The 21,804-nt window shown below is 34.9% G+C and overlaps 1 protein-coding gene across 4 annotated transcripts in view; it reads right to left on the bottom strand.

Annotated features, from left to right (window-relative positions):
- The window catches only part of LOC149800833 (neuronal acetylcholine receptor subunit alpha-10-like), an 86,091-nt gene that overhangs the window by 10,182 nt on the left and 54,105 nt on the right, over nt 1–21,804 (bottom strand). For all 4 annotated transcript variants that reach the window (XM_089954841.1, XM_089954838.1, XM_089954839.1 and 1 more), the window contains exons 4-6: nt 18,871–18,915; nt 14,875–14,984; nt 1,781–2,328 (exon numbers count right to left, since the gene is read on the bottom strand). In XM_089954841.1, coding sequence (XP_089810967.1) covers nt 1,781–2,328; nt 14,875–14,984; nt 18,871–18,915 — 703 coding nt within the window. The remainder of the gene's footprint in view (nt 1–1,780; nt 2,329–14,874; nt 14,985–18,870; nt 18,916–21,804) is intronic.

A 21,804-nucleotide genomic window follows, 5' to 3' on the forward strand; every position in this document is an offset into this window, starting at 1 on the left:
GTACTTTGCCTTTTTATGAGAAGTCTTCTTCTAATGAGAAAGTTCTTATTCAGGGAGTAGAGTGTGGCTTTGTCAGTGTTCCTCTCTATTGTGTAAATTTGCCATCAGACTTAGTTTCAGGCCCCGTAACAGTCGGAACAGTGTTGTCTTTATCCATTGAATGTATTTACTTATTACTAGGTAATGCCCTATCTGATATAAGGTTGTTGTTAATCAACTTGTAACTGACAAGCCTTGTTTGGATCAGAAAGTCCATCCTTTTGAACACGAAATCCGACTTATACCAAGCTTATGCAGTTATCAGAGCTATGGCAAAGAATGCTCTTGAGAATGGTCTTGATAAGAAAAGTATTCCTTTAGCTGACACATGTATTGGTGAGGCTTTTGATGAGGTCACTTTCACTCCTTCTTTGGATCAATTAAAAGGTATTGATCACAGTGATCATCTTTTAACTACTCATTCGCTATATTCTAATCAGGGTGACAAACGAAAATCACTTGTCGTCGAATAGAAAAAGATCCTAAGAGCTCCTGTTTGTTTCAAAGGGCCATTAATGAAACTGAAGCCAAATAATTACCTGTTTGTTATTTTGTTAAAAATAGGATTCTTATTAGAAAATGGAGACCATCTGAGGCACCTAATGGTGATGAATGGTCAGTGAACTATAAAATTGTAGTTCCAAAATCGTAAAGACAGGAAATTCTTAGTCTGGCCCATGAAACTCACCTGGCTGGTCATTTTGGGATAAGTAAGACTAATTCCAACATCTTGACTCACTTCTACTGGCCAAAAATTCAAAGTGATGTTTGTAAATATTGCAGATCTTGTTACACTTGTCAAATGGTAGGAAAGCCCAATCAGAAGGTACACAAGGCTCATCTGCAACCTAGTACTGCATATGACGAACAATTTAGCAGAATATTGGTAGATTGTGTCGGTCCTTTACCTAAGACCAAGTCAGGTAACCATTACTTGTTGACCATAATGTGTGCGTCTACGAGATTTCCAGAGGCAGTTCCGTTGAGGAAGATTAAAACTAAAACAACAGTAAAAGCTTTGATAAAGATTTTTTACTCAATTATTGTGATGCTTATCGATGTCATCATCTACAACGACACCTGGAAAGATCAATTAACGACAATTCGAAAATTCTTTTACATACTCACTGACGCAAATTTGACAATTAATTTATCAAAAAGTGAGTTTTGCCGTGCTTGTGTAACTTTTCTAGAACACATCATGGGACATAGACAAGGTAAACCTATAGATTATAAGGCCAAGGCTATCTCTGAATTCCCTGTGTCTATCAGTAAAAAGCAGCGACTGCGATATTTGGGTATGGCTGGATACTATCAGAAATTTTGCTCCCATTTTTCCATAACTGCTGAACCCCTGGCAAATTTATTGAGCAAGAAACCAAATTTCATTGGTCTGAAAATTATCAGGAGGTTTTCGATAAGTTAAAGGCAATAATTAAGAGCACTTTGTAGTTCATGTAGATTATTGTACATAATCTGTGGTTCGTGTATGTTATTATAAATAATTTGTAGTTCTTGCATGTTATCGGCCCGGATGAGATGAAACTATAATAAATAACGTCAATACTTATTATTATTATTAGTAGTAGTAGTAGTAGTGGTAGTAGTAGTAATAATACTAGTAGTAGAAGTAGTTTTAATGTTATTATTGTTGTTGGTAGTAGTAGTAGTATATATAAGACGAGTGGTTTATTCCATTTGTTCTCCAAGACATACGTAAAAAATCAATCTAAATAGTTACCTAGTAAAGGGGTGGAGTTGGTATCAGGCACGTTCTCAGCTATTAGCAGCTGGAGGACGTACAACGTCAGAAAGACCGTCAGTCCAATGGCAATCTTCCATCCACACTCACAGGGGAGCAAAAACGTGGCTAATGTAAGCACGCACAGGTCTATGGTGGGGGCTATCACAATGTAGTCGAAGTAAATGGATTTTCTTTTCATCTTTAACCGAAACCTGACCATCGGATGATTCCCTTCCCCTGGACAACAAGCCTCACCCACGATGATTCGCTCCATGCTTGTTTGCAAAAGGTCGAATTCATTGTTAAGAACGTACTCGGAGAGATCTGGTGTTGAAGATCTTATATTCAAATCGATTTGTGAACCATCGTAAATCCACGAACCGAACATGATCTCACAGGCCTGTTTGTCGTAAGGAAAGTACGTCACATCCACCATGCATGCACTTTTGATCACTAGTGGCACGTTCCACTGCACCCGGCCATCGTGGCGGAGAACAAGGTAACTTCCTGTCACGTTGACAAAGCCATCAAGGGCCGCTCCCGCTCTTTAAAAAGAAGGAATAAAAGACATAAACAGAAAATTTAGTATGGAGACTTTGGCTAAATATTTCTTTCCTTAGACAGATATAGACAAATGTGTTTACTTTTGTTTGCTTTAATGACAAAGAAATGAATATTGCCCATTACTTTCATTTCTGGGTTCACATACCTTGGGAAGCTCAGTGTCGTATGAAAGTCAATATTATCTACATTCTCAGATAACTTTGTAACTAGCTTCCCTCCACATGAATGATCTGTTCTTGTATATTGAGACCAGACCGAGATATTACTGTCATGTAAGAAATTAAAATCTATATAATGGTTTCGTTTAAGGTGCATTTCCTGCTAAAAGTTTGAGAATTCTATCCAATTATTTTCTTTAATGTGAAATAAAATGTAATTGTAACACGAAAGAAGAAAAACATCTTTATCAATAAGAATTATTTTGTAATAAATCATCATAAACTGGCTTTTCCTCTTGTAGCTAATATTTCAGTGATTGTTTTAAATAACAAAGTAGGTTGATCTTTAGTCAACACAAAAATAATTATCAAAGTTTCCCTGCAATATGTTTTCCACATTTCCAATCCTAATAACATAAACTACTAAACCAGTCCAAACCAACACAAAATACTGAACCAATCAAATGACCAATCCAAACAAACACAAGATACTGAACCAATCCAAAGCAACACAAACTACTGAACCAGTCCAAACTAACATAAACTACTGAACCAATCCAAACCAACACAAACTACTGAACCAATCCACGGCAACACAAACTTCTGAACCAATCCAAATTAAAATTAACTACGGAACAAATCCAAACCAATACAAGCTACTGAACCAATCTAAACCAACACAAACTAATGAGCCACTCCAAACTAACATAAACTACTGAACCAGTCCAAACTAAAATTAACTACTGAATAAATCCAAATTAACATAACCTACTGAACCAATCCAAAATAACATAAACTACTGAACCAATCCAAAATAACATAAACTACTGAACCAGTCCAAAATAAAAATAACTACTGAACCAATCCAAACCAACACAAGATACTGAACCAATCCAAACCAACACAAACTGCTGAACCAATCCAAACTAACATAAACTACTGAACCAATCCAAACTAAAATTAACTACGGAACCAATCCAAACCAATACAAGCTACTGAACCAATCCAAACCAACACAAGCTACTGAACCAATCCAAACTAACATAAACAACTGAACCAATCCAAACCAACACAAACTATTGAACCAATCCAAGGAAACACAAACTACTGAACCAATCCAAGGAAACACAAAATACTGAACCAATCGAAACCAACAAAAACTACTGAACCAATCCAAACTAACATAAACTACTGAACCAGTCCAAACCAACACAAACTACTGAACCAATCCACGGCAACACAAACTACTAAACCAATCCACGGCAACACAAACTACTGAATCAATCCAAACTAAAATTAACTACGGAACCAATCCAAACCAATACAAGCTACTGAAACAAAACAAACAACCACAAACTACTGAACCACTCCAAACTAACATAAACTACTGAACCAGTCCAAACTAAAATTAACTACTTAACAAATCTAAACTAACACAAACTACTGAACCGATCAAAACCAACACAGCTACTGAACCAATCCAAACCAACACAAGCTACTGAACCAATCCAAACCAACACAAACTATTGAACCAATCCAAGGAAACACGTGGTCGAGTGGTCTAAAGCGCTCACCGTTCCGGATCACTGCCATCTCACCTCTGTCTGCGTATGTTCGAGTCCAAGGCTCGGCTAGCGTGGGTACGTGGGAAAGCCTGCCGGTAGCTTCTCGTGGGTCGGTGGTTCTTTCCTGGTTTTTCCAGGGTTCTTCCTCCACCAGTTATACTGGCCGCCATATATGGCCTATCTTGTGCTGAAAATGGCGTTAAACCCTAGAACAACAACAACAACAACAACCAAGGAAACACAAACTACTGAACCAATCCAAGGAAACACAAAATACTGAACCAATCGAAACCAACAAAAACTACTGAATAAATCCAAACTAACACAAACTACTGAAACAAACCAAACCGACACAAACTATTGAACCAATCAAAGACCAATCCAAACTAACACAAACTACTGAACCAATCCAAACCAACACAAACTACTCAACCAATACAAGGCAACACAAACTATTGAACCAAACCAAACCGACACAAACTATTGAACCAATCCAAGGACCAATCCAAACCAACACAAACTACTGAACAAATCCAGACTAACATAAACTATACAATCCAGCCCAGTTGATCTATGTTGTGGTGTTCCACAGGGGTCTGTTCTGGGACCTGTTCTCTTCATTCTGTACACTCAGTCGCTCTCAAGTGTCATAGATCATCATCCAGCGTTTGACCAGTTGCACGCTGATGACACCCAACTGAAGCTGATGCTGCCATCCAAGGTGTAGAGAGGTGCATTTCTGATGTGAAATCATGGATGACTTGTAACAAGCTGCATATGAATATGATAAAAATGAGGCCATTCTGATCACAACACAAAGATTTTCTCATTCACATCCTTTACCTCAAACAATAAATATCAGCAACGCTAACATTAAATTCACACAATCAGTACGAAACCTAGGTGTTACTCTGGACAGTACTCTCACATTGCACCAACATGTCATGAACATATGCAAGGCTGCATATCTTGAGCTGAGACGCATCTGCTCAATTCGAAAATATCTTTCAGGTGATGCCACTAAAACACTTGTGTGTTCATTAGTACTTTCAAGACTGGACTATTGTAACTCAATTCTGTCTGGTTCATCTCAATATCTACTCCAGAAACTTCAAAAAGTTCAAAACACAGCTGCTCGGATCATACTTAGAGTACCACGATCAGAGCACACCTACCTGCTGCTCTGTACCATACACTGGCTATCCATTCAATCCGGAATCAAATACAAAATTTGTTCTCTGTGCTACATTTCTCTGTCGGACTCTAGTCTAACATACCTATCTGACCTCACCTATGTGTACACACCAGCAAGATACTTACGCTCCTCTTCTGACAATCGCATACTCATTATTCCCACTATGAAAACAAAGTCATATGGACAGCGTTCTTTTGCATACCAGGGCCCAGCAACGTGGAATGAATTGCCCATTGAACTTAGACACAAAGACACAGTGATCACATTCAAGAGGGCTCTCAAAAACTCACTTATTTCGACTGCAAGAACAAACTTAAAGACCTAATAAAGTTTCCTACCTGAAATATTCTCAGAATGTTTTTTATTTTTTAATGTTTTTCTAATTTCATGTTGTTTGTTTTTGTAATAATATTATTATGTTTCTTATCTTATAGGTGTTGTCTAATGTTGTAAAGCGCTTAGAGCTTCTAAAGATTAGGTGCTACACAAAGTCCTCATTATTATTATTATTATTATTATTATTATTAAACTACTGAACCAATCCAAACCAACACAAGCTACTGGTCCAATCCAAACCAACACAAGCTACTGAACCAGTTTAAAACATTAACTACGGAAACAATCCAAACTAACACAAACTACTGATGAAAAACGTAGATTTTTATAAAGAAATTATAATCATTTCCAAAAAGAACTAAAGTTATTGCTAGATTAAACGTGCACTATTCCCATTTCAAGTGATATCGGTTCTGTGACTCCAAAACTTCGAATAAAATACATTTTAACTTCAGCTGGCGAAAGGTTAATGCCGGAGCCAAATCCGCTGAGGTATTTCTTTTGTGCCGACTTAAGATCACCCCTTTCTATTGAATACCATAAGTGAAATCCGTTTATATATTTCTTTTATGCCAACTAAAGACCGCCCCTTTCTAGTGAATACCTTAATCTTCGTACGATAGATGATGGATCTTCGCAAGAAACACTACCATTTCATGTAAATTCTGTATAATTTGAGACTCATTAGAAAGACAAGAAAAGCACGAAGACACACACACACACACATGCGTGTGTTTATATATATATATATATATATATATATATATATATATATATATATATATATATATATATATATATATATATATATATATATATATATATATATATAGTACATAAAGAAAGATTAACAATTACGATAATTAAGACTATTACACAAACTGGACTATTACAAGAATTTGACTAGCACGAAAAGAGTCTCATGCAATTAAGTTTTTGCTCATTGTTTTATATTATACTTGTATTTTTATGCAAATTTAATGTTAGTCGGTAGACCGTATTTTTACTGCGTGGAGCCTCACCCTTTGTTTGAGTCTTTATTTTATTGAACAATTTTTATAATTTAATTATGTCGTGTACAGTCGTACTCATTATTATCTAAGTATGCAGTGTACAGTCTAACACTAATCTGTTTATGCCGTGTAAAGTCTTACATTTAATTATACTCTGTACCATATGACTCACACTCTTTGCCTCTGAATCAACCAAACAACCTTCACATCTATCCCCACAAAACACCACCTGCATAAGTCCAACAATAAATTGAATGCGTATCCTTTCCAATCTTTAACTGAAATTAGGTTTTAAAAATAGAAAAGACATCAAATAATTTTCTACCTGCTCATTTTAATATAAGACATATTTGTAATAAATTTGGTGAAGTTTCACAATATTTTATCAACAAAACGGTAGAATTCTTGGCTGTGACAGACTATAGAATAAATTCTTCATCTCCCATTTTCTATTTCAACTCATTGCAGCCGTATCTTCCGGAAAAATCGTACTGCCGAGGGTGGTGTGTCCATATTTTGGTTCAGTCAGATATACTAGCCAGAAGAAGGGCGGACCTTGAACCGAAATATATTACCTGCATGCATAGAGTAAATGCATTCAGAAACATAAATGATTCATAGCCACTGGTTTCAAACTTTCAAATACGATATATAAAAGTACTTCATTTTCATTTTAACAAATCTATGTTTGTTCATTTGGTGGGAGTGATCACAACAAAATAAGTAGTATCAACTTAATGTAACTATGTAACCACACTCTCAGTTGTCCATATACAATTTGTGCACAGAACAAAGACGATCATTCCGCACTTCACATTAAACAACATCTAGTTCTTTATAACTACGACTTTAAGAATTATGCTTTATTAACTCACCTAAATTTATTGCTTCAATCAGAATTAACGTAAGTATAGATGAGTCTTCACGATGATCAATACATATTAAATCATATTTGCAAACAATTACTTATATATCTTGAATTTCAACATAATATTAACTGTAACGAATTTGAATCCGAATCACACGTAATTGACAGTTAATTGTTCTTCTGATCCTGGTGTTGTTCTTTATTCCGCAAAATATTATATTTAATGATACAAATTATATAATGTCTTTATAAAGTAACACAATTAATCGCTAAATTATTTGGATTGAATATCACACCTGTAAGGGTAAGAGCTAGCGAACATTTCTCATTTCATTCTTAAATGTTTCGGTGACATGTAATCGCTTGTTACCATGTAAGAATATCCCATATTGGTTATTAATGCTACAGTTGTCTGACTGATACTTGCACGCATTTGTTTTAAATGATTTTTTTTTCTCCAGAAGGATTATCATCCTTCTCCAGAAGGATTATCATCCCAATAACACCAATAACAACTCTCGGTAATTGCAATGTTTGTATGACAGCCTTTGGCTCTATTATTCTTTTGACTTGTATCCTGGAATCCGTGCTCCCCATGCTATCTGGGATGTGTCTATCATTAATGTGCAGTCTATTTGAAATCATGAAACAATTCGGCAGACTTAATGAATTAAGCAATCATTTCAAGTTACTTGCCGCACACGAATCTGTATCCGCGTTTTACTTTTAATATTACAGATTTGTTTACAGCTTTTTTCTCTAAACATGACTACTGTTGCTTACACTTAGAACTTCTTCCCCGTCAGAGATTTACATGAACTATTTTAAATGGATCCCTCCCCGTCTTAGATTTACATGAACTATTTTACATTGATTTTCCTTCTCGTCTTAAATTTACATGAACTATTTTAGACTGATTTTCCTTCTCGTCTTAGATTTATATTAACTATTTTAGATTGATTTTCATTCCCGTCTTAGATTTACATGAACTATTTTAGATGGATCCCTCCCAGTCTTAGATTTATATTAACTATTTTAGATGGATCCCTCCCCGTCTTAGATTTACATGAACTATTTTAGATTGATTTTCCTTCTCGTCTTAGATTTACATGAACTATTTTAGATGGATCCCTCCCAGTCTTAGATTTATATTAACTATTTTAGATGGATCCCTCCCCGTCTTAGATTTATATTAACTATTTTAGATTGATTTTCCTTCTCGCCTTAGATTTTCATGAACTATTTTAGATTGATTTTCCTTCTCGTCTTAGATTTACATGAACTATTTTACATTGATTTTCCTTCTCGTCTTAAATTTACATGAACTATTTTAGACTGATTTTCCTTCTCGTCTTAGATTTATATTAACTATTTTAGATTGATTTTCATTCCGGTCTTAGATTTACATGAACTATTTTAGATGGATCCCTCCCCGTCTTAAATTTATATGAACTATTTTAGATTGATTTTCCTTCTCGCCTTAGATTTATATTAATTATTTTAGATTGATGATCCTTCCCGTCTTAGATTTACATGAACTATTTTACATTGATTTTCCTTCTCGCCTTAGATTTTCATGAACTATTTTAGATTGATTTTCATTCCGGTCTTAGATTTACATGAACTATTTTAGATTGATTTTCCTTCTCGTCTTAAATTTACATGAACTATTTTAGATTGATTTTCCTTCTCGTCTTAGATTTACATGAACTATATTAGATGGACTTTCTTTACCATCGCTGATTTAAATTAACTATTTTATATTCGCTTTGTGTGTCGAACTTTTCAGACTATAGTTTCGCATATCAATTTAGTTCTTTAGCTTGCTTGTATATTATAGATTTAGTTCTGTAGTTTTGACTGGTTACTTTTAATTTGTGTGCATTGTTCTTATATATGTTTACCTGTATATTGCTGCTAGTTGCTGTTAACTCCTCTGTCTTCTTCTTATATATATATATATATATATATATATATATATATATATATATATATATATATATATATATATATATATATATATATATATATATATATATATATATATATATATGATTAACACACACGATACACACGTATGATTAGGGTGTAAGCACATGTATATATATATGCTTCCAGTGCTTACACCCTAATCATACGTGTGCATCATGTGTGTTAATCATATGTGTGTATTATGTGTGTTAATCAAACTTGTGTGCATTGTATGCGTTAATCATACGCGTGTGTATTCAGTGTTGATCGTTTGTGTGTGCGTTGTGTGCGTTAATCATATGTTTGTGATGTGTGCGTTAATTATACGTGTATGTATTCTCAGTGTTAATCATATGTGTGTGCATTATGTGTGTTAATTATATGTGTATTATGTATGTTAATCATATGTGTGGATATTCTCTGTGTTAAGTATATGCTTGTGTATTCTGTATTGTAATCATATGCGTGTATCATGTGTGTTAATCATAGGATTTGGGCATTCGTTATGTTAATTGTGTATGTTTGCATTCGGTGTGTTGATCATATATGTGTAGTCTGTGTGTGTATATTCTGTGTGTTAATCATAAGTGTGTGCATTTTGTGTCTTAATGTTATGTGTATGCATTGTGTGTGTTAATCATTTGTGTGCATTCTGTGTGTTAATCATATGTGTGTGCATTATATATATTAATCATATCTGTGTGATTTGTGTGTGTATGAACATAATCTTATTACACTCCTTGTCCGTGTATATTTATAATACGTATGCATGCAAAATGGTACCACATGTATGCATTGTCTAGCCATTACGCATATATGCTTTACAGCTACGTACAATTTTAGGGTAGAGTCTATATAAAAAGAAATCTGCACCGAATTTTTAAATAGAAATTATATCTTTTTTATGAGATGGTGTATATATTTATAGCAGAGAAACAATTTGTAAGAACTAGTTACATAATATACGTTTGTATGCATTGATGTATTTTGTACCTACCTACGTACGCATGAGTGTATGTATTTATGTATGTAAAGTTTATTGTTTTTATTATTTATTTTTGGTAAAACTGTTCCAGTGACTTATGTTTCTTACGATGTAATGCAAACGACTCTAAATAAAAATCTGTCTGTGTTTATGTCTGCCTTGAAAGTAGTAAGAACTTTTCTAAAATTAATATAATCCGTAATTGCCATCCATCTAAGAATTTTGAAGATAGATAGCGTAGATGTAAACATATCTTCAACATTTAATATCACGACGAGTGCCCTTTTCTGTAAATTGTATAGTATTTGCACGTAAGAAGACTTGCTGTTATCGCCACACAGTACAGCAATAACTACAATTATGAAAATGGTATGTATTGTGTACATTTGGAAAGAAATGATACCACACGAAAGTTCTATCCATTTAGATAAAAACCTACTTTTATCTTTAAAAAATTCCAAGTGGATGAACCAGAATGAAGTATTATGAGTAAGGATACCTAAAAGTTTGGAACATAAAGCAATTAAATTTTTTTTTTTTTTTGCTGTTGACTTCTAAATACAATTTTCTTTATGTGGTTTCCAGTTGTGCAGAGTAGAAAAGCATTAACTGGGTTTCTGGAATGGAAATTAAGGATATCGTCATACTTCGACACCATAGCAAATTGTCAATCTTCATTTAGCTTGCTATGAACAAGCTAACGTCTTCATTACTAACTTATTGCAATGTATCATCTGTATACATTGACATTGTAGGCTTTTTCAAACACGTTAGAAGGTCATTTATATGTAACATGAAAACGTGAGGGCTTCAAATTGATCCCTGTAGTATTCCAATAGACAATTCCGTTATATCTGCGATATTAATCATCCAATTCGTAGCTTGTATCTGCTATCGATTTTTATGAAAACCATAGCAATAAGCGTTTTGTAACAATATATGCTAGTAAGTTATATAGTAAACGTTTAAGGTGATTAATATTTTAAAAAGCTATGGTCTGTGGAAAAAAAAACTCAAGGCAATTTCCTGTCATCACTATTATTCAATCGTCGATCAAGCAATCTAGGCACTACTGTCTTGCACGAATGATTTGGACCGAAACCTGATCAACACCGGGTAAACAAAGTTATTTTCTTCTAAAAAGTCATAAATGAATTAGAAACGTGTTTTTCTAGAATTTTCGCTAGCAATGGGAAAAACAGATACAGGTATAAAGTTAATGAAAATCGAATCGTCTCCTAACTTACAAAAGGGGGGGGGGGGCGCGTCTAGCTTCTCTGTTCATACAGACACGTTAATTATATATGTCAGCGGTTTAACTCAAAGAGACATCCAAACAGTAACCTTTGAACTATAATAGTTTTATGATTTCCTTTGTTACAACATCCCCAGTAATGCATTGTAGCCGAAGGAGCATGTCATATGACATCAATTCCATATCCGGTTGACATAAATTCCATATTCGGTTGACATATATTCCATATCCGGAAGGATGAATGAAAGTCCTTGGGAATATGTAACCCAATATTGCGGAAGTAATCAATGTGATTAGTTGCATTTTTTTTTTTTTGTAAAGTCATTAACGACCATTAACAAGAGAGAGGATTGGTTAACGAATATGGTTTCAAAGAAAGTTTTAAAAAAAAATATCTTTTAATATTTTACCGCATCTTGTTTTCTAATTCACAAATCTTTGGTATGCATGGACGATGAGATATTAACCCACTTGTCTGAATTCGATCTGATTTGTATAGTTAATGCGGATCAATTACATTAAACACAATTGCTTCGATGGTCTTGACAACATAACTAGTGGTACTGCCTTCTTGTTATCTTGTTATTAGAATGTGTTCATTCTTGTTTCATGCATATATGTTATACAAATAATGACATTATGCCAGATTAAGATTCTATAGATATCATTATGCCAGATTTAGGTTTGTATACATTGACATTATGCCAGATTTAGGATTGTATACTTTGGCATTATGCCATATTTAGGATTGTATACATTGACATTATGCCAGATTTAGGATTGTATACTTTGGCATTATGCCATATTTAGGATTGTATACATTGACATAATGACAGATTTAGGATTGTATACTTTGGCATTATGCCAGATTTAGGATTGTATACATTGACATTATGCCAGATTTAGGTTTGTATAATTTGACATTATGCCAGATTTAGGATTGTATACATTGACATTATGCCAGATTTAGGATTGTATACATTGACATTATGCCAGATTTAGGATTGTATACTTTGGCATTATGCCATATTTAGGTTTGTATACTTTGGCATTATGCCACATTTAGGTTTGTATACATTGACATTATGCCAGATTTAGGATTGTATACTTTGACATTATGCCAGATTTAGGATTGTATACATTGACATTATGCCGTATTTAGGTTTGTATAATTTGACATTATGCTAGATTTAGGATTGTATACATTGACATTATGCCAGATTTAGGATTGTATACTTTGGCATTATGCCAGATTTAGGATTGTATACATTGACATTATGCCAGATTTAGGATTGTATACTTTGGCATTATGCCATATTTAGGTTTGTATAGTTTGGCATTATGCCACATTTAGGTTTGTATACATTGACATTATGCCAGATTTAGGATTGTATACTTTGACATTATGCCAGATTTAGGATTGTATACATTGACATTATGCCATATTTAGGTTCGTATAAAATGGCATTATGTCAGATTTAGGATTGTATACTTTGACATTATGCCAGATTTAGTTTTGTATACATTGACATTATGCCAGATTTAGGATTGTATACATTGACATTATGCCATATTTAGGTTCGTATAGAATGGCATTATGTCAGATTTAGGATTGTATAGTTAAGTAGATATACCGAAATACTTTACTGGCGACAATAAAAATGTTTAGGCCTGATTTTGTCTTCATTGTTGTTTGGTATTTATCATAAATTCTTTATACAGTAAATGATTATAATATATCTGTATCATTTCATTTTCAGTAATGATCAATTATGGATAGATTACAATGTACATAATTGTATAATTTCTTATGTTATCACACGTATTACACTTATGTATGCATGTGATATTTAAGAATGGCAAACTACACATTCAGTTAAGTTCCAGTCTGTAGACTGATTCGCTGAATGAATGAGTGAAGCCCGAATTGTGGGGCTTTGACCGAGTTTACAGTGATTGTGCTGGTCGCAATCCGTAACTCGAGGATTCTTCTTAATGGAGGCTCGACCTATGGCTTTCGTCTACAAGTACAGTACATGGGGAAAATGGAGGACCTGTTGGTATTTGCCTGTGTTGGGTAGGATTTGTGCTCACATAACTAGTGCTGCTATGTTCTGATAAAGCAATAGTTGATCATTAAATATATCAATATTTTCACATTCACAAATTATCTGGAAACTTTCACATTGCTATTTTAGTCATTGTTTAATCTAGTATGTAAATAGGAAATGTTCACGTTGCTATTGTAGTCATTGTTTAAGCCATTATGTATATAGGAAATGTTCACGTTGCTATTGAAGTAATTGTTTTAAGCTAGTATTTAAATAGGAAGTGTTCACGTTGCTATTGGAGAAATTGTTTAAGCTATTATGTAAATAGGTAATGTTCACATTGCTATTGAATAAAATGTTTTAAGCTATTATTTAAATAGGAAATGTTCACGTTGCTTTTGGAGAAATTGTTTAAGCTATTATGTAAATAGGAAATGTTCACGTTGCTATTGAAGCAATTGTTTTAAGCTATTATTTAAATAGGAAATGCTCACATTGCTATTTAAATAATTGTTTTAAGCTATTAGTTAGATAGGAAATGTTCACACTGCTATTTAAGTAATTGTTTTAAGCTATTATTTTAATAGGAAATGTTCACATTACTACTGAAGTAATTGTTATAAGCTAGTATTTAAATAGGAAATGTTCACGTTGCTATTGGAGAAATTGTTTAAGCTATTATGTAAATAGGAAATGTTCACATTGCTATTGAAGTAATTGTTTTAAGCTATTATTTAAATAGGAAATGTTCACATTGCTATAAGTGTAATAATCAATGTATCTTTTAAATAGAAGTATTTCGCATGACTATATGTATAACATAACGTGTTACTCGATAGAAATGAACAATCTTGATTCAGTCAGGTATACCGTGATTACAGAGATAGGCTACTCAATAGTCTTCCAACTGTTTAACTTATTTTAATACAGCAGTATCAGAGGACAGTGATGTTGTTGTTGACTTAATTTTCATTCTTACTTGTAAAAAAAATTGTTAGCTAAACTCAGGTCTTTATACTTTAACTAGTTTTAACCTTACTAGTTTACTTGTGTGACAGAGGCCGACCGACAGAGACACAAACAACGGACACTGACAGACGGACACACATACAGACGGACACATAACCCACATATTGAATATGTAGATGTCAGGGACCCAGAGTTGAGTAGATGGAAGCATGATCTTGTTTAGTCCGTCGAATTCGCTAGGTTCCCAGCCGATGTTTTCGTCTATCCATTCCTACAAAACACAGAAAATATCGAAAGATTACCAGCTGAAAATGAAGAAAGAAAATATCGAATGACTGCTAGCTAAAACTAAAGAGTTTGCGACTTTAAACATTCATCATTGGAACTTTAACAACCTTCAAATAATTAACTCATCAACAATTCAAGCATTCCAGAAACTACATAGCGCATGCACAACCCTGTGCATGTGCGAGTGCACATATTGTGTGTGATTTATATTTTTAACGTAGCTTTAACAATTTTCCAGTCATATCGCTACTATGTCTGCAGTGTGGCAGTTTAAAATGATGTCTAACAATGAGGCAGACATGTAGCATGATGTCCCACACAGTCACATTATCCTGACACCAGGCCGACCAGTCCTAACACTAACTCTTAATGTTGAGCGCCTAGCAAAGCATCTGTTAGTACCATTTTCAGAAGTCGTTGGTATGACTCGGCCAGGGTTTGAACCCACGACCTACTGCATCTGGGCTGGACGCTTTAACCACTAGGCCACCGGAGCGGTCGTGCACATATTGACATGGTTGTATGCACAAACACAACTGTGGGACAATATACAAATTTCCGTGGTGATGCATGTACAAATGCAACTTGTGACAACATGCAAATTCCCATGACATTGTATGTACAAGCACAACTTTTTGACAACAAACAAATTCCCATGGTACAGTATGTTCAAACACAACTGTGTGACACTATATAAATTTAGAATTTGAGCTGAAAAGGAAGTTTTGTAAACCTCATTTTGAACTACGCTAAGTAGAGACTAATATGATAGGCACAGTGTCATAAAACTTCATTTTGACTGACTCTCAATGACATAGTCTCAGCGACCCAATCTCAGTGACCATATCTCATTGACCCAATCTCAGTGACTCAGCCTCAGCAACCCAGTCTCACTGACCCAATCTCAGTGACCCGATCTCAGTTACCCAGTCTCAGCAGCCCAATCTCAGCGACCAAGTATCAGAGTCCCAATCTCAGTGACCCAGCCTCAGTGACCCAATCTCAGTGACCAAGCATCAGTGACTAAATTTCAGTGATCAAGTCTGAGCGACCCGATCTCAGTAACCAAGTCTCAGTGACATAATCTCAGTGACCAAGTCTAATTGACCCAATCTCAGTGACCAAGTCTCGTTTACCCAATCTCAGTGACTCAGTCTCAGCGACCCAGTCTCAGTGATACAATATCAGTGACCAAGTCTCAGCAACCCAATCTCAGTGACCCAGTCTCAGTGACCCAGTCTCATTGATCCCATCTCAATAACCAAATCTCAGTGACCCAATTTCAGTGACCCAGTCTCAGCGACTCAGTCTCAGTTGCCCATTATCAGCAACCCAGTCTCAGTGAACAAGCCTCAGTGACCCAGTCTCAGTGATCCAATCTCAGTGACCGATTCTTATGGTCCCAATATTAGCGAACCAATCTCAGTGACCGTCTCAGTGACCCAATCGCAATGACCCAATCTCAGTGGTACAATCTCAGTGACCCTATCTCGAGTGAAATGATCTCGAATACGAACATTACAACCTCTTCTAAGTAAATGTAAAAATTCAGTAGAAATCAGAATTTCCAAAGCTCGACTGAATAGACTAAGATATGTCGTTTTCATCTGAAGAAATCTGAAAAATTATATCCAAAAGCTCTTCATTCCTATTTACGATAAACGGGCCATATTTAATTCATGTCATTCATTCTATAATACATGAGCTTTTCAATAAGCATCAACGTTCTCAGTGCTAACTTATATAATGATGCTTAAAATATATTAAAAGACAGACAGGCAGACAGACATACAGAAAGAAACAATATATGGAAAACACTAATGTTGACGTTACAGTTGGAATATATCAGATTGGTCATATATCTAGAACATATTTTCTCTTTGAAAAACATGGTAGAAAACGCAAGATAAATTTACAATAATATTGAACTTTACAACCAGCAAAACTGAGTAAAACAAATCTATACATGAACCAGTATCTAGGAAGCCGTTACATGTAAAACTGAATGCACACAAGAAGTGTTTGGACCATACATGTAACAGTATCCAGGAAGCCGTTACATCTAAAACTGAATGCACACAAGAAGTGTTTGGACCATACATGTAACAGTATCTAGGAAGCCGTTACATCTAAAACTGAATGCACACAAGAAGTGTTTGGACCATACATGTAACAGTATCTAGGAAGCCGTTACATCTAAAACTGAATGCACACAACAAGTGTTTGGACCATACATGCGACAGTATCTAGGAAGCCGCTACATCTAAAACTGAATGCACACAACAAGTGTTTGGACCATACATGTGACAGTATCTAGGAAGCCGTTACATGTAAAACTAAATGCACACAAGAAGTGTTTGGACCATACATGTAACAGTATATAGGAAAGTGAGCTACATATAAAGGTGAATGCATACACCATGTGTTAGAATCATACATAAAACAGGATATAGGAAACCGCTACATATAATGGTGAATACATGCACCATGTGTTAGGACCATACATAAAACAGGATATAGGAAACCGCTACATATAATGGTGAATGTACACACCATGTGTTAGAACCATACATAAAACAGGATATACGAAACCGCTACATATAATGGTGAATGCGCAAACCAAGTGTTAGGACCATACATGTTGTTGTTGCGGGGCTTAACGCCATTTTTCAGCACACGATAGGCTATACATGGTGGCCAGTATTAATGGTGGAGGAAGAACCAGGGAAACCCCCGGAAAGAACCACCGACCCACGAAAAGCTACTGGCAAGCTTTCTCACATACCCACATTGGCTGAATCCGAGACTCGAACCGCCGCAGAAAGAGGTGAGATGGCAGTTATCCGTAACGGAGAGCGCTTTAGACCACTCGGCCACTCGGGGCCCCGACCATACATGTAACTGTGTATTGTAAAAGCAAACAATAATACTATTTAACGTCAGATGAACTTTCTGCCTGTGGTCATTGGTCAACGGTCACTTGGGATTTTGCATATTCGATATAATGCAGCCCGATGTCTCTAAGCACTTAAGAGTTTCTGGCATACTTTTCCAAATGCAACTATGATTGTTGGATATGTGTAACTGCCATATGGTTGAAAACTATTTAGTTCTCGTATCGCTCTTACATTCACCTACATAGCTTGATGATGAAAATGTACACACGGATTTTTTTAGTTGACACCCTCACGCAACAAACGCACACAGGTCCAGTCAAAGATATAAAGTGTCCTTTACCTCTGCACAGGCATCGGGCTTAAAAAGATATCAATTATTTGAAGCAACGAATTGCCTTTTGTCTTAAGGTTACGAACACCCCTCCCCATTCAACGCACTCATAGAAAGCGGAAAAAAGAAATGTTATTGTCAAAAAAAATATGTTATTTTCTTGTACCATGATCCCTTTATACCGAATTGTCGGGCACACCACATAATTATAGCACAACGACCTTTTCATTGAAAACGAGTAAGACTATCTAATATTGTATCGCTTTACACTCTAAAAATAAAAACCACTGGATATATTAACAATAGCTGGGTATATAATTGAAAAAAGAAATGGTACTTATAAATTAACACTATAAAATAAACAGAGAAGAAAGCGCTAACCCTGGATCCCTTTGCAAGTTCAAACAGATTATGTATTTTATTTTCGTTTCGTATGTATATACATCAAACATTCTACTCATCTAAGGAGACTGATTAAAATTTCGTAACTGTAAAACATTTACAAATCAACGCAATTATATTTGACGTATATGCATTAAATGACGTAAGAGAATTTAAAATGAATATAACGCGGACACTTGCTTCACACAGACGCACATATGTACGTATACTGTCACATTAAAAACACCGAAGTGACCTACCTCATTGATCCAGACGTATGTCTTGAGAAATTGATGTTTCTCATTCTGAAAGAGAAGCAGTGAATTATTGGGTCAAGAATGCAATTTAAAAAAAAAAAAAAAACGTTAGCTTTACAATACAATCAATAAGCAGGTTCTCGTGAAAATTAATAGTTTATTTCTTTAACTTTCCTCTTGTTACATCGGTTGACAAGTTAAGTCATCTTTACCCAAAGTAAACATAAAACAAAAGATCCATTGAGCTTTTACTATTGAATATTAACAACAAGAATGTTAATAACATTCGTGATTATTCATACCACATGACAAATTACAAAATCACAGTAGAACACACTGTAACACAGTAGTGTACAGGACTCTAAAAAGTACATATTTCCATGGATACAAACATGGAGACAATATATGTGTACAGGACTCTATAAAGTACATACATCCGTGGATACAAGCATGGATACATGCATAGAGTAATATACGTCTAGAGGACTCTACAAAGTACCTACATCCATGGATACATGCATGGAGCCAATATACGTGTACAGGACTCTACAAAGTACATGTACCCATGGATGAAAGCATGGAGTCAAAATAACGTGTACAGGACTCTACAAATTACATATATCCATGGATACAAGCATGGAGTCAATATACGTGTACAGGACTCTACAAATTACATATATCTATGGATACATGCATGAAGTCAATATACGTGTACAGGACTCAGCAAAGTAAATGTATCCATGGATAAAAGCCTGGAGTTAATATACGTGTACAGGACTCAACGAAGCACATATATCCATCGATACATGCATTGAGGCATTATACGTGTACAGGACTCTACAGCGTACATATATCCAACGATGCATGCATGTAGTCAATATAGTAGTACACTAATACGTGTACAGGACTCAACAAAGTACATATATCCATGGATATATGCAAGGCATCATGATACGTGTAGAGGACTCTACAAAGTACATATATGCATAGATACATACATGAAATCAATACAGGTGTACAGGGATCAACAAAGTACACACATTCATGGATACATGCATGAAGTCCATATACGTGTACAGGACTCTACAAAGTAAATATATCCATGGATACGTGCATGGATTCAATATAAGTGTACTGGACTCAAAAAAATACATATATCCATGGATATATGCATGAAGTCAGTATAAGTGTACGTGACTCAACAAAGTACATATATATCCATGGATACATGACTGGAGTCATTATAGTAGTACACTAACACATGTTCAGGACTCTACAAAGTACATATATCCATGGATACATGCATGGAGTCAATATACGTGTACATGACTCAAGAAAGTACATATATCCATGGATACATGCATGGAGTCATTATAGTGGTACACTACCACGTGCACATGACTCTACAAAGTACATATATCCATATATGCATGCATGGAGTCAATAAACGTGTACAAGACCGACAGAGACATATATCCATGGATACATGCATGGAGTCAGTATACGTGTACAGGACCCAACACATTACATATATCATTGGATACAAGAAGGGAGTCAATATACATGTCAAGGACTCAACAAAGTAAATATATCCATGGATACACGCATTCAGTCAATATACGTGTACAGGACCCAACACATTACATATATCATTGGATACAAGAAGGGAGTCAATATACATGTCAAGGACTCAACAAAGTAAATATATCCATGGATACACGCATTCAGTCAATATACGTGTACTGGACTCAACAAAGTACATATACCCATGGATACAAGAAGGGAGTCAATATACGTGTCAAGGACTCAACAAAGTAAATATATCCATGGATACACGCATTCAGTCAATATACGTATACTGGACTCAACAAAGTACATATACCCATGGATATCTGTATGGAGTCAATATAGCAGTACACGCTGTAACTAATACGTGACGAGGACTCTGCATAATAAATTGCTTGGATATGAAAGTATGTTTTTGAACTGAGAAAAGGAAAAGCAATTATTTAGAGAAAAAAAACGGAAACTATTATCTGAAAGTGCTATTCGAAGATTCAGGAAGAACTTGTACAATGTATTTGATCAGCTTCTTTATCGATAATATGGGTTTACAGACTCACTCTCCCATTAATAATTGACTGATGGTTTCGTTGACTGATTTTTATTGACCGATTTTCAGTCGCATTCGCAATTGCTTAGTTGCAAAGGAGAGAGAGAGTATAAAAACGAACTCGATTTCTACATTGTGAATACATTGCTCTGAAGAAGCAATTTCCTGTTTTGTCCAGAGGAGCGTGTTGAATAACAATTTCATTAACTGCACAAATCGCTTGATTAACGCTGTTTAGTTCTGAATATGAAAGTTCCTAACCGTAAATTAGTAAGGATGGAATGAAAACACGACTCTACTTTCACTTATAAACTGATACAGAATTGTCATTCTCTCAAGAAGAACGGTTCTGAGCTAAGGCAAGTAGTCTATGGTAACGCGATAATCAATATAATGCAATGTTCCACCATTGTATGTGTTTAAGGGACACAACCAAATATTGTTATCATTCTGTATGAACTAGCCACACATAACAAGATTTCACTGTCTTCTGGTTCACGATGTATGACACATTTGAGTTTGAATTTGAAACTCTTTGTCTACCATTGCAAATGTTATCCAAGGTTTTTCTTCTTTTAAATTCCTTTTTTGTAACTAAGTACATCGATAACAATTCAGCTGTTTATAGTTTTTGTGTTATATTTGCTTCCAATATATGTATTTATCAGAACTAGAAACAGTGCGATAAATATTAAGCAACAGATACACGAGAAATGGCCAGTTTAATGGTGCTCGATTGTGATATGAAGAAACCTTCAAAAAATAAATTGGCATAGATTATGGTTTAAGCAGCATTGAACCTTCAGAAAGCAAATTGACATAAA

Source organism: Sinohyriopsis cumingii, chromosome 4, assembly GCF_028554795.1.
Source record: "Sinohyriopsis cumingii isolate HCF-2022 chromosome 4, ASM2855479v2, whole genome shotgun sequence".
Classification (NCBI taxonomy): Eukaryota; Metazoa; Mollusca; class Bivalvia; order Unionida; family Unionidae; genus Sinohyriopsis; species Sinohyriopsis cumingii.